The following is a 14013-nucleotide window of genomic DNA, read 5'->3' as shown; positions in this document are numbered from 1 at the left end:
ACTACTCACTTTAGAGGCAAGGTCGTTGACAGCTAAGACCGACCGGATTGCACGTCATCATAAACAATGTGGATCGATCCGTTTGTATCCCTACAAACTAGAAGTAATTGATGGGAATGTGCACAAAAATGGCTAGAGCAGCACAATAAGATACCATGTATTTCCGATATCATAGATTTTCACTTGTAATGTACGGTGGGGTGTGGCAGATGCCACTACGTCTTCGACTGCTATTAACAAATTTCAGGGTATGCTTAAGCAATTATGGGAAACTTCATATAAGAGGCTTCAGCAATGTACCCTTGTTTTTTGGGCGTAGGCCCCACATGTAAATACGGACTGTCCATGAAAAATACGGCCGATCCGTATGCGAAGGTTTGCTTGCTCAATGCTCACCGTCTGCTCTTTCTGTTCTTGTTGCTGTGTGCTGATCAGTCGTTATCCGCTTTTTTTTTTTTTTATCCCATAATACTCAACCATGTATGTACTGACCTAATAAAAATCTAAATATTTATTTTTTCCACGTGGCCTGAACTCTATTTAAACAATTAAAAAAATGGGGAGTGACGGCGATATGATAAGCCACCGGATCTGTATTGACAGCCCAACCAATTTACCACGTGGAAACCGCTGGCGTTGTAAATCTCATCTTCACTAGCAAACGACCCACGTGGGATGCTGGCCCCACCTGCGAACGGAACAGCAAGCATCCAAATTTCCAAAGTAGGCGGAACTCGAGGAGTGTTTTATTAGTTGGGAGTCAGTCAGTCAGGACTCATGAGTGGAATCCTGGGCCTGGTTTGTCGGAGATGGGGTCCAAAGACGAACTCCAACAAAAGTCAGGAAACTGTGGTGAGGACTGAGTGAGAGAAGACAACAAAAGTAATATGTCTCCACGAACCAATTTCTGGTTTCTTACTTTCTCTCTTTATTTTTTGTTGTAGAAACGAAAGAAAACTAGAAGAAACGGGAAACTGTTTTCGTCTCTCTCTCATCACTTCTCCTTTAATTCAGAACCCTAGCCAACAGAATCTTATATCCTCTCTCTCTCTCTCTCTCGCTCTGCGAAAAGGTGAGACGTGGTAACCTCTCGGTCTCTTCCCAGCTTCCTGGAAAGACAATCTATTTTTTCTTGTCCTTTTTCCAATCTTTCTTTCTAAACCTAGCTTTGACTTTACGACGTTTAATCGGTCAGTCGAAATTTTCAGGGTTTCAGTCTGGTAAGAAGGAGGAGAAGCATAAACAAACAACTCCAGATTCGAGTCTATCTGTGTGAAAAGGTGAAGCCTTTCTATTTCCAGCACAACCGAATTTATTTACTTCATGGCAAGTCGTTCTTGGATCTGTTTCTCGATTCTGGATTTTTAAGCTTGATTTATTCGATCTTTTTTCGGTCATATCGATGTTCTTAGAGTGACAGTTACGGGTTAGTAGACTATATTTTCCCTAGAAATCATTACTTTGTATTTACGCCGGCTATCTTTTTCGTTCATCCATTAAAATTCAAAAATGAATAATTCTATACTATAGTCAGCCTCCTGGTTCCTGTTGATTTCTTTAGTCCATTTTGTTGGTTTCTTATGTTTTGTTTCGCTCTTTCCCAGGTTTGACTAAACGATAATAAACTTAGAGTTGCTTCTGCATTGGCAAAACTGTAGCTCCTAGTTGCGATTTTATACGGCTTGAAAAAAATTAGGGGTTCCGTAGTGAGGATAATAAGTAGGAGAGGTGGCAATTTGTCATATTGCGTAGCTTAATTCTGTGGTCAATTTTTTTTGTCTTCAATCTTAGTAGATGCGTTATACACCCGGCTACTGTTGCTGCAGTAAATGAAAATTGATTATTCAATTTTTTTTGCTAATTTCTATTTCATGTTCGCTGATATACCCACGTTTTATTTTGTTTAATCGATAGTTAATAAGCTCATCTTGGAGTCTAAAATATTCTCTGTTACAAGTATTTACCTTCTTTGTTGATCTGAGTGGAAAAGAAACTATGGCATCTGGAAGGCTTATTACTTCTCTTTGTGGTTAAAATATTTATATATGTACCTTCCATATATAGGATCACAAACCACATAACAGTTTGCAAGCAGGTCTATGATTTCTTTTGTAAAAATGCTTGCTATTGAGTATATGAACATGAACTGATGAAAGGTAGGAAGAGCCAAAGAGAAAATAACAACTGATTGTGCATCCTCAGAATCTCCTCTTGGAGGGAACACTATGGTACAAAATCATCAAGAAAAATTTGACAAGTGGATTGGGCAAGAAAGGCATAGACTGTAGCTATGAGGCTGACTAAGGTTAACTGCGGGTTACAGGACAATAGTTGCTTCAACGAAGCTTGTTTATCTTGATTGTATGGGAGGCCCTGTTTTTTTTTTTAAGATTATGAACCACAGACTTGGAGGTTCAGTGCTTTTCATTCTGAAGGAATCCCAAGGACTATCTGGAAATTGTTACTTTTTATGAGTGGAGTAGATAGCTTGCAATATTTATGGAGTATTTAGGCATATTGCCCCCCCCCCCCCCCCCCAAGTCCTTTATTTTCTTGTTGGTAATGTCTTTTTCACCAGCCCCCCTTCTTTAATTTAACAGATTTGTGAAATAGTGGAACACATTTAACATTTGGCAAATGTGGGGAAGTGCTTTTAGAAGGTACACCTTGTGTAGTAAAATATCATTCTGTGGGTGTGCCTAGTTGGTTTGTTATGTTTTGATGAGTTAACTTTGAATTTGAAGTTTAAATAGTTAATTCACTATGTTGTAGATTTCAGCTATGATGTTTATAGCTTAAACAGTTGGCATATAGAGGACTTGAACATAGATTGGTACAACCTTCACGACGTTATAACCAATTGGGCTAATAAACTTTTTGAAATATTCTATTTCAGATTTTTTATCAGCAATAATAAAACATACTTTTTTTTTATCTAAGAGAGAAAACCCCAATCATTCTGAAGTGCTTGAAATAGAGGGGACCAAGTGCAAAACAGTCCAACGCTGACAATTACAATCTCAAGAAATGCATCATCAAGTTATAGTTTAATTTCTAGGCTTGGTCCCATTCCAAATCTTCCCTTGTTATCCCATCTCTTGCGAAAGTCTCAGAAAGACCATTTGCAGATCTAGGTATCCACCTAAATGAGCAGCCCATGTTGGAAAGCAGGTTTTGCTTCTCTTTTTCAGAAGTATAAGAGATGAAGGGCCTCTCCCTTTCTGAAAACCAACCTATTGCAACTTTGGCAGTCTCCATCCATTATGAAAGGCATTACAGTCATAGGTTTAAGCCAGTTATGATCCTTGAAGAGAGTGAGAAGAGTTCTCAATAATGCACCTTCACTAGTTGGGCTTGAGTAGCCTATTTCTTTCAGAATTTAGATTATTCTTATATGCTAATATTAGTTCAGGTGTGCACGTTGCCTTCAATGTCATGCCTCAGTCTCTTGGAACCCCTGTGTTTTAGTTGCACTTTTCACTTTTAAAACACTATCCTCAACTGATTAGTCAATCAACTAGTCATTGGCTTGTTGATGCTTTAATAACATTGTTTGGCATGATGAAATGGTTTCACTTCAAATACAGCAAATGAATGATTGTAGTTCTATGAATTGAGCCCAATGACAGGTTTCGTTGAGGAGGAGAGACAGGGATATTTCTTTTGGAAATAAAAAAGAGATAAAATTAAGATTATTTGAAGAGACTTTTTTTTCTTTTTCTTTTATGAACCTTTGAAGAATTTTATCTATATAAAAAGAACAATTGAAGAGGGATAAGAAAAGAGATGCTTTATATGCAATACATTCTCCTTCCAGGTTTTTTTGCCTATTTTATTCATAAATTTGGCATGAGTAATGGTAAGAAGGGTTTCTTGGGTTTTGACTTTTGAAGCAGATGATTGATTGAATGACCTGGTGTCGTGAGTTGGTGGGTAGGCTGTCAAGAAGCTGATCTAACTCATGCTACTATTATGATTGGCTTAGCATAAGCGGCATATAAGCTTTACATTGGAGCTTCAAAGCCAAGCCCAACTATCAAGCTCTGTTCATTATGCTAAGCAAGCCTGAGTTGGCCTGTCAGAACATTTTATATACTTGATAAATTAAAAATAGCTAGTATATTATTGAAGTTATTGTAAAGTTTCACAAGTGACTATGACTTTTTATGTCTTGGGATTGAATCACCTTGAGCTTAAACAACTCTAAACCAGTAGCGAACTCTTTGCCAGCATTTACTGAGCCTGAGCTTATGCACAACCTAAGATCACAGATGTTACTGGCATTTTAAAGCATAATTTTAATGGGTTATTGTAAAGTGTATCTTGTCTCTCTAGGATACTCTGATGCTAAAGTGGAAGATGCTTTAGTGCTCTTTTAATGGTTTAAACTTATAGTGGAGCATAAATTATAAATCTTGAAGTTGCAACTGATTGAAGTAGTACAATTGGGTGGGCCTACCTGATTTGGGAAACATTTTGTCAGACTTTTCATTATCATAAATTCATAACAAGACTCAAGAATTGGGTTTGGCTACTGCAATTAATTTTCTCTTGTCTTGGGATCTGCTGAAAATTTACAAATTTGCAATATTGTTTCCATTTTACCAAATTCTAATACTGGAATTGAATTTATATTACTGAAAAAAATGTATTTATGTTCTCTTGCAGTGATTTTAGTTGAAGTTGCTTAACTTAGCTCTTGAGAGACTTGCATCTGGTTTATATTAAAAAAGAAAACTATGAGAAGAAAGAAGTTATATAATACATAGGCACTGGTGCACCATATGCTTTATGAACAATGAACGGATAGAGAGCCCAGCCTTTCATAATGGCCCAAATGCAGCTTATGAATGCACAGAGCAGTTTCTGTATATTACATACCAGATAACCCATGAGCTAAGTACAATACCATGAGACCTAAATAGAGAAATGGAAAAAGATGCCACTATGGATTTGATGCCCATTAGATGGTGTGCTAATTTCCATGGTCCCATACCATTGCCATTATATAATTGGACCTGTTTTTTAACCTTATTGTGTTATTTTCAACCAGAAGGTGACCATCATGATCATGACCATGATCTATTTATTCATTTATTCTTTCTTTCTGTTACCCAGATCCAGAAGGATAAAATCATCTCACACAGACCAGAATGGATCAACAAGCTCATGGACAGCCCCCAGTCATGGGGGTGGTTGGTGGTGGTGCTCAAGTGCCATATGGCACAACTCCATATCAAACTAACCAAATGATTGCAGCCAATCCTCCTGGATCAGTTGTCACATCAGTTGGATCTATTCAACCTGCTGGTCAACCAACAGGTTTCACTGCTTCCCCAGCTCAGCTTGCACCACACCAACTTGCTTATCAGCACCTCCACCAGCAGCAGCAACAGCAACTGCAGCAACAACTCCAGGCTTTTTGGTCAAACCAATACCAAGAAATTGAGCAGACCACTGACTTCAAGAACCATAGCCTTCCATTGGCAAGGATCAAGAAAATCATGAAGGCTGATGAGGATGTAAGAATGATATCAGCAGAGGCTCCTGTCGTATTTGCCAGGGCTTGTGAGATGTTCATCTTGGAGTTGACACTGCGTTCATGGAACCACACAGAGGAGAACAAGCGTAGAACACTCCAGAAGAATGACATTGCTGCAGCAATCACAAGGACTGATATCTTTGACTTCCTGGTTGACATTGTCCCCAGGGAGGATTTGAAAGATGAGGTACTTGCCTCAATGCCCAGAGGAACGCTGCCTGTTGGAGGTCCTGCTGACCCTCTTCCTTATTATTACATGCCTCAACATTCACCACAGGTTGGAACTCCTGGAATGATCATGGGTAAACCCGTTGTCGATCAAGCTTTGTATGGGCAACAGCCTCGCCCTTACATGGCTCAGCAAATATGGCCACAACCACCACAGCAACAGCAGCAGCAACCGCCCTCAGATTCTTAAGCTGGAGAAGAATGGTCGTAGCAGACATTTTGAAGAAAGTAAGTGAAAACTCATCATGCCAGCTGCAAATAGTTTGGGTAAAGGTTGAAAGTGGTAATATCAGTATGTTCATTTTATGTTTTGAGAGAAATAGAATGGTATTTCTTGTTGCATTACAATTTATGTCTATTTAATTATTCAGTGATCACTTAGATTTTTTTTTTTTTTTATGGACTCTCATGTGTTATTCCCTTTAACTTTCATGTCTCCAAGTATGACAACCAGATTTTCTGAGTGTGGATTATCTGTAGTCATTTGCATATCGGATGGTTAGGTTGTTTAATGTGTCCACGTTCATATACTGCTTCTACATTCAACAATCACATCTTTAGGCACTGCAATATGTGATTCACTTCTAGCAACCCTTTGATTCACAGGATTAATTGGTTTTCAATCTGAAAACAAGTAGTTTGAAATGGCGCCACTGGGATATTATCAGATGGCTAGATTTATTGTTCTAAGAAGTTTTATTTTTCTTGATCATGTCGGAACAATGGATATGTTTTTATTTAACTATTCATATTAGCATAAACAATCTCTATATCTCATAATAAGTTTTCTTGTTAGGGATGTATGTTTCATTTTTTATTTTGGTCCTTTGTTCATGTTATTTCAGTATTTGTGTTGCAGAATTTTAGGGTGTTGAAAGTTCTTCCAATTGTCAGCATAATGAAAGGACAAGAGAGGGATGTTGAGTACTTGAATTATATAGTCCAGATAGTGAGCTGCAGATATATGTTTCTATATGAAGCATTAATACATCAAAAATTTCTAGGGAGTAATTGGTTTTTATGGATTGGAATTTGGAAGTGCCTTCTTGGTCTGTGTTTTCCCTTGTGTTTCCCATTTTTCCATTTTCTTAATTTGTAAGCTTTACTAAAGTTGATGCAGTATAAATAGAATTATAGAAATATGATGAAAAGTAGTGTTTACTTCTCTTACCATAATTTGAAAACAAGATATGATGTGGTTGCTTAATCTATAACATTATTTTGTGCGTGATAATTGTTATTGTCTCTTTAATGTTCTAATTATTGCCTACCATACGTAATCATGGTTTTGCGGCTTTATTTTATTATCAACTTCCTTATTTGCTGAATTTGCAAAGACAGGAACAGCAGACTGAGCACTATATGCTTAGTAGGAGAATGTATTAAGCTACAGCACACTGATTTATACTCTACCATCACAAGGACATGAAGAACAGTCCAAAGTTAAATATTGCTGAAGATACATGGTAATAGAGAAGCTATCAAGGCTTTCAAAAAAAAAAAAAAACTGAAAAAAAAGAAGCTATAGGTATCACTGAATGTGGTTTTACATCCAAATATTGTAATGGTTCTTTGGAACCTCTCTGACACTTGCAAGTAATATGGAATTATGGATGACTGTAATACATATATATATACAGCAGACATGTACAGGGAAGCTAACATCATAAGTTAGTCATATTTACCAAAAAAAGAAAAACATTATAGCTAGTCATCTCAATGCAAGTGCTAGTGGTGGCGAGCCCAATGAATTGTTGGATGGTTCTTTCCAGGAAATGGTATTTATGGTTTTTGATTATGTATTAGGGAATAGGGAAGACAACCCCATGACTTCTAAATGTTTCTGACGCATATATGGTTGTTTGTCAAGAAAGAGGGTTCAGCCGCCATGTGCGTTTTTGTTTTTCAAAAACACAAACTGCCACATCGGCAAAAACATTAAAACAATATGATGCCGTTTGATGTGGTGGTTGTTTTTGTTTTAAAATGCAATAACATACATATTGGCGATTAAAAACCTGATGAATTGATTATTATGGTTTTTTCAGTGTTGTTATTTAGCAGTAAAAGAAAATTGTGTATGGCCCAGAATTTGCAGGTATTCTACGATCTGAAGGGTGGAATCATTCAACCATATGATGATTCACATACACGCACATGTGCTCGCATCTTTATGGCGATGCATTTCTAATTTTCTTTGAGTTATTTTACCGAAGGCCACTTTAAATTTTAAGCATTCCTACACACTAAATTGATTCAGCTGGGTTAATGGTTAGTGACGCACAATGATAGTAGGGCTGTTCACGGGTCGGGTTGGGTCGGTTTATTGGGGTTTTCCCAACTGACCTGACCTGGTCGGGTTACTTGAGATGAAAACCGAAACCGACCCGGTGTAAAGCAAAATTGACCTGGTCGGTTTGAGTTAGGTTGGGTCGATTTAGGTTCGATTTCAGAAAACTGAAAACTGAAGTTTTTAAGATATTTTTTGGAAATATATTTAAAAAGTTAGAATTAGAATAGAAGACAAAAGTTATCAAAAAAATAGAAAGTCAAACTGTTTTATAGAAAGAAGGCTGAAATTTGTATATTTCAAGAAACTTTCTAAGTTCTAATCTAAGTAAAAAAGGACACCTAATTCTAATTGTAATTGCCTAATTGGTTGCCTATTTGGTCTAAAAGACTAGAAACTAGGATAAAGACAACTTAGTTAAATATGAACTAGAAGACTAGGTTAGGTTGTAATTAGTAGGGCTGTTCATAAGAATGCCCAACCCGACCAAACTGACTAACCCGGACCGACCCAACCCGAGTCGATCGGGTTTTCATTCGTACTGGTCGGTTTCGGGTTGGGCACGTACAAAAACCGATATCTTGGGTCGGTTTTGGTTTTCACATAAGAAAACCGAAACCGACCCGACCCGAACCGAACTAGTCTTTCTTCTACTAGTTTGGTAGTTCCTACTTCCTAGTTTGAATAGTTTTCTAATTCCTACTAGTCTTCTAGACTTCTACTAGAAATAAAAGGCCCATTAGGCAATTACAATTAGAATTCAATTAATTAGGTGTCAGTTTTTAGTTTTTTACCTAGATTAAGCAATTACAATTAGAATTCCTACTAGAACTAGAAGGTCCATTAGGCAATTACAATTAGAATTCCTAGTTTCCTACTAGTCTTCTAATTCCACTTTTGTCTTCTCTTAAAATCTTCTATTCTCTAACTTAACTTTGTTGGTCCGCCCCCCTCAACTCAAGTCCTCAACTAATTCAGAGTTTATTCGGCTTTGTACAGGAGCAAAACCAAAACCGACCCAACCCGACTCAAACCGACCAGGTCGGTTTGGCCTATTAGTGGGTCGGTTTCAGTTCCCACCTCTGGTAACCCGACTAGGTCAGGTCGGTTGGGAAAATCCCATGAAATCGACCCAACCCGACCCGTGAACACCCCTAGTAATTAGGAATTAGGATAGAGGCAACTTAGTTAAGTAGGAACTAAGTTGGTTCAATTCGGGTCGGTTTTGGTTCACACAAGAAAACTGAAATTGACCCGAACCATCGGTTTATGAATTTGTACAACCCGAAACCCATCGGTGCTTATGAAAACCCGACCAACTTGGGTTGGGTCAGTCTGGGTTGGTCGGTTTGGGCCTTCTTATGAATAGCCCTAACCACCAGTTTTTGTATCAGTCAGAACCGAAACAAGTGGTTAACCGGTTGACCGGTCTTCAATTTTCGTTTTTTTTTATTTTTTCATTTTTATTAAAAAATGTTTCCTATCTAAAATAACAAAAATAACAAAGAATTTAGATTCAGATTCGGAGAAAATAACAAAAATAACTGTAAGGGAGAAAACCAGAGCCTAGAGTAGAAATTCAGATTCGGAGAATGAGAAGAATGGGGGAGAAAGAGAATCGGACGACAATAACGGCAACGACGACAGCAACTAGGGAGAAAAAGAACCGGCCGATGGGCGACAACGACGGGAGAGGAGAAATGGTTTGGTTTCTGTCTGTTGATTTTTCTTGTTTTCTTTTAGAAACAAGAAGAAAGATAAGTAGATAACCAGATCGGATGACAGCGCTACAGCGACGGAGGAGAAAAAGAACTGGCCGACAGACAACAGCGATGGTAATGGGAGAAGAGATTATTTTTTTAATTCCATGTCATTTTTGAAACAACCAATAAGATCCATTTTTCCAATAACCTAAATAATCTCTTCTCCTAAAATTTCTCCTAAATTACCTCCCCCATTATCCCCCACTTTCTCCAAAATTATCTCTAATTCCTATTTATCTTCTAAATTATCTCTAATTCCTTTTTATCTCCAAAATTATCTCTAATTTAGTAGAGAGTTTCTCTCCTAAATTATCTCTAATTCCTATTTATCCTATCCCCAACTTTTTATCTATATCTATCTAGAGAAAGTTTGGATTAAAAAATTTAATAATTATTTAAATATTCTAATAAAATTATATAATAACTTTAAAATATTTATTAAAAACACAACATATAAATTTATATTTTTACAAAATATATCACGAAATTATGTACTAACAATTTAAATTTTGTTTTTCTGGATTATCAATTTAAATGTTTTTCAAATATTTAATAATATATAATAGCTTTAAAATATAAAATTCAAATAACAAAAAATTTAAAATATTTTATAAATTATTTAAATATTTATCATAATTAGATTTTAAATAGTTAAAATAACGAAATTATGTAATAAATTTAAAAGATTTCTTCGAAGAAAAATAATTATAACATAATATTGAAATTAATAATAATTTAATATATTACAAAATTAATAATGAAATTATGTAATAATAGTATAAATTATGATTTTATGGATAATTAAATTCAATAAATAATTAATCATTAAAAAATTAAATATTTTACATATTATTTAAGTAGTTAAATAACTAAATGTTTTAAATAACAAAATATTTGACATAACTAGATTTTAAATAGTTAAAATAAACAAATTATGTAATAAATTTAAAAAATCTCTAAAAAGTAGAAAATTAATTATAACATAATATTGAAATTAATAATAATTTAAAATTTTTACATAATATTTAAAATAATTATTCACTTATATCAAGTAATAATTTGAAAAAATAACTTTCAAAAAAAAATTAATATTTATTAATAATAATTTTAAACTCTTAATCTGCATTTATTATATAATTGTATATACTAAAATTAATATTTATTGTATTTCAGTAATTATTTATTATTTTTTATAATAAATGTATTTTCAATAATTATGTATAAATTTATTTTGTTTTGTTATTTAACAAAAAACTTTCAATAATTATTGGAGATTAAGTTATTATTATTGAATTTTGTAAATTTAATTTATTGTACTTATTGTATTTATTGTATTTTTGTTATAAGTAATTAATTAATATTTTTAGTACTTATTGTATTTTTGTAATTTCAATAATCATTGTATTTTTTTATTATCAATATATTTTCAATAATTATGTTTTCACTATAAATTTTCAATAATTATTGAAGATTAAACTATTGTTATTTATTAGAGATAAGACTATTAATTTAGTTGAAATTATGAGTGCTCATGAGTTGGTTCGGTTCGGTCATAGGCTATTTGTCCAACCAAATTGACTTGGTTAGGTTAGGGAGTTGGTCAGTTGAAACCAATTAACCTTTTGTGAAAACTGACCCACTCACTCAAGTTGTATCGGTTTGGGGTTTAAACTTAAAAATTAAATTTAATTTTAAAAATTACAAAGCAATTATTAAAAAATAAATTTAAAAATTAGATTTATGATATAAAACATTTTAGACTATATGAGAAATTTCCCACTTTTTCATATTAAAAATTATATTTAAAATATAAAATATTAATATATATCCATGGTTAGGTCGTTTGATTTTAGTCGGTTTACAAATGGCCAAAGTGAAACTAATCCAACTTGGTCGAATTGAAAAATCTTTGAACCAAAGCCAATCTAAAATACTAGAAAACCAACTCGAATCGAGTTAATCGGGTTGGTCGATTTCATCAGTTTGATGAATAAACCTAACTGAAATTAATTATTCTTATCTCTGTATTATAATTTTTTTTAAAATAGTTTATAAAATATGAATAATTATTAATTATTAAAAAAGTTGAAAATATAAAACAATTGTCTACTCTTATGTGTTTCTATTAGGGGCATTTACTAGAACACACTTTTAGGGATGGCAATTTTCCCCATCCTCGATGGGAACCTAACTTCCCCGACCCAATGGAGTTGGGGATGGGGATTGTCTTGGCGGGGCGGGATGGGGACAAGGATTAATAGGAATCCCCGGTCAGGGTTTGGGATGGGGATTGAGATCCCCGCCCTGCCCCCACCCTATATATATATATATATATATATATATATAATACATTTTGGGGATTTGGGTCCCCACGGGGAACCCATCCCCGTCAAGGATAAGGGATGGGGGTTAATTTCAGAATCGGGGTTGGAGACAGGGAATATGGTCCCCGCCCCGTTGCCATTCCTACACACATTATAGTTTTACATATTTACTTAAACCAACCTTGTAGTTTTCATTTTACTAAAACATCCCATATATCTTACAACTTATTTACTTAATCAACCTTTCATTAAGGAGTGTTTGTTTTGCCATAAGGCCCATGATTTTTTATTTCAAAAATACCCTTAACACTTTTTTTTTTTGTATAGAAAACAAAATTGACCAAGTATAACCAATAGAGTGGTTGTTCATGTCTTATTAAGAGAAAAAATGTACTTTTATTTTTATTTTCTTTTGATTAAACATATTTAAATGAACATTAGGGTCAACATTGTCATTTTCCACTATCATCTAATGGAAGATTGATTAAATCCATTGCAAATTATAAGTAGTGTTTTAGTAAATACTAACTATAGGGTAGATTTTAGTAAATCCATGAAACCATAAGGAGTATTTTCATAAATGACCATTTTCTATTATTTAGCTTTCACTTAATAAATCCCATGCATTGCACAGGTCCCGCTAGTGTTGTTCAAACAAGAAGAGGCCAGAGAGTTTTAGTTTTGGCCTAGGTTCGAATATTTGATAGAAACATTCATTTTTCATTTTTTTTTTGGGCTTGGGTCGAGAGAGAGGGGCGCTGGTGGGGACTGGGCCATTGGAGCGGAAACATATTAAAATAAAATAAAAAATATAATATATATATATATATTGGTTAGTTTGGTTAACCGAAAGCCAAACCGATCCTTCATTTTTTAAAAAAAATCAAACTGAAACCAAACCGACCAATTTGGTTAACCGAATTTTTTCAGATTGGTTCCTTCCATTCAGACTGGTTTTTCGGTTTTACAATTTCTTTTGGACACCCCTACTCTTCTTTCTAGTCTCCATTTCTCGTACCATACAAGAAATCTATAGACTGTAGCTAAAATCTGAATTGATTTTGGGTGTATTTTGAGCTTATTGTTATGGTCTAGGCATCCCGCTAAAATCTGTATTGATTTTCCCTTTGTTTTAAACCTTTTCATGAGATGAATCTCGACTTCTTGCTCTTCTTTTAATAAACTATTAATGGTGTTTGGCAGTTGTAATCAAGGTTCAAAGTATCGATACGTATCGGCCAATACATATCGTTCTGAGACCCCTCCGATATGCCCCTATAGTGGGTGGGTGTATCAGGGGTCTGACCGGTTAAGGGGGTGGAGGAACCCTAAACCAGCCCCCCCAAATTGTTTGCAAAAAAAAAAAAGCAATAAAAATGAGTATTGATTCGCCCGATACGCCCCTACCAGCATATCGGGCATATCGATATTTTGAAGGCTATAGTATAATCGGGTCCATCGGGTTGGACCCCATTGTCACAAGAACCAATTGGTTCAGTTCTGGGTCCTAAGTTAGACCCTATAGGGTCTGGGTCAGTTCCAGGTCCATGATTTTTCTTGCCGGTTTGGGACCAGTTCTACCAGGTTCTGACCCAGAACCAACCCATTAACAGCCCTAGGGAAGGGGGAGGTAACTTTATGTTTTTTCAAAATTATAGGGGAGGTTTTTGTTAAAGTAAAAACATGGGGAGGTTTCTCTGATTGCCATAGAACTCAGGAGAGTTCTTTGTATTTTATCCGAAATTATTAATCATAGTCATTCAAACATTAGATCTCATACTGCCTTCCGAACTCATAACCCCCCAACCCTGATGCAGGCGGGGTTGGATCCCAACTCCCAAGTCTCTGCTAATAAGTAGATACGTC

General features: G+C 35.1%; 1 protein-coding gene across 9 annotated transcripts; it reads left to right on the top strand.

The window, feature by feature from the left end:
• Positions 1-764: 764 nt before the first annotated feature.
• Positions 765-7469, top strand: LOC104596441 (nuclear transcription factor Y subunit C-3-like). Of its 9 annotated transcripts, XM_019197596.2 has the most exons (5): positions 765-852; positions 945-1072; positions 1209-1280; positions 5119-5998; positions 6630-6999. In XM_019197596.2, the coding sequence occupies exon 4, from the start codon at positions 5154-5156 to the stop codon at positions 5958-5960; it is 807 nt and encodes a 268-aa protein (XP_019053141.1). In that variant the 5' UTR covers positions 765-852; positions 945-1072; positions 1209-1280; positions 5119-5153; the 3' UTR covers positions 5961-5998; positions 6630-6999. The 9 variants fall into 9 exon arrangements, with proteins under 9 accessions (XP_019053141.1, XP_088751386.1, XP_088751387.1 ...); XM_088895260.1 differs by having other exon boundaries at positions 789-1072; positions 1209-1326; XM_088895261.1 differs by having other exon boundaries at positions 789-1082; positions 1209-1326.
• Positions 7470-14013: the final 6544 nt, after the last annotated feature.

The sequence above is a fragment of the Nelumbo nucifera genome, chromosome 1 (assembly GCF_055504915.1).
Source record: "Nelumbo nucifera cultivar China Antique chromosome 1, China Antique-T2T, whole genome shotgun sequence".
NCBI lineage: Eukaryota > Viridiplantae > Streptophyta > Magnoliopsida > Proteales > Nelumbonaceae > Nelumbo > Nelumbo nucifera.
This window is presented reverse-complemented; position numbering and strand designations above follow the sequence as displayed.

Coding starts and splice junctions, on each gene's coding strand:
- LOC104596441 (XM_010257604.3), top strand. CDS start 5,154: ATGGATCAACAAGCTCATGGACAGCCCCCAGTCATGGGGGTGGTTGGT.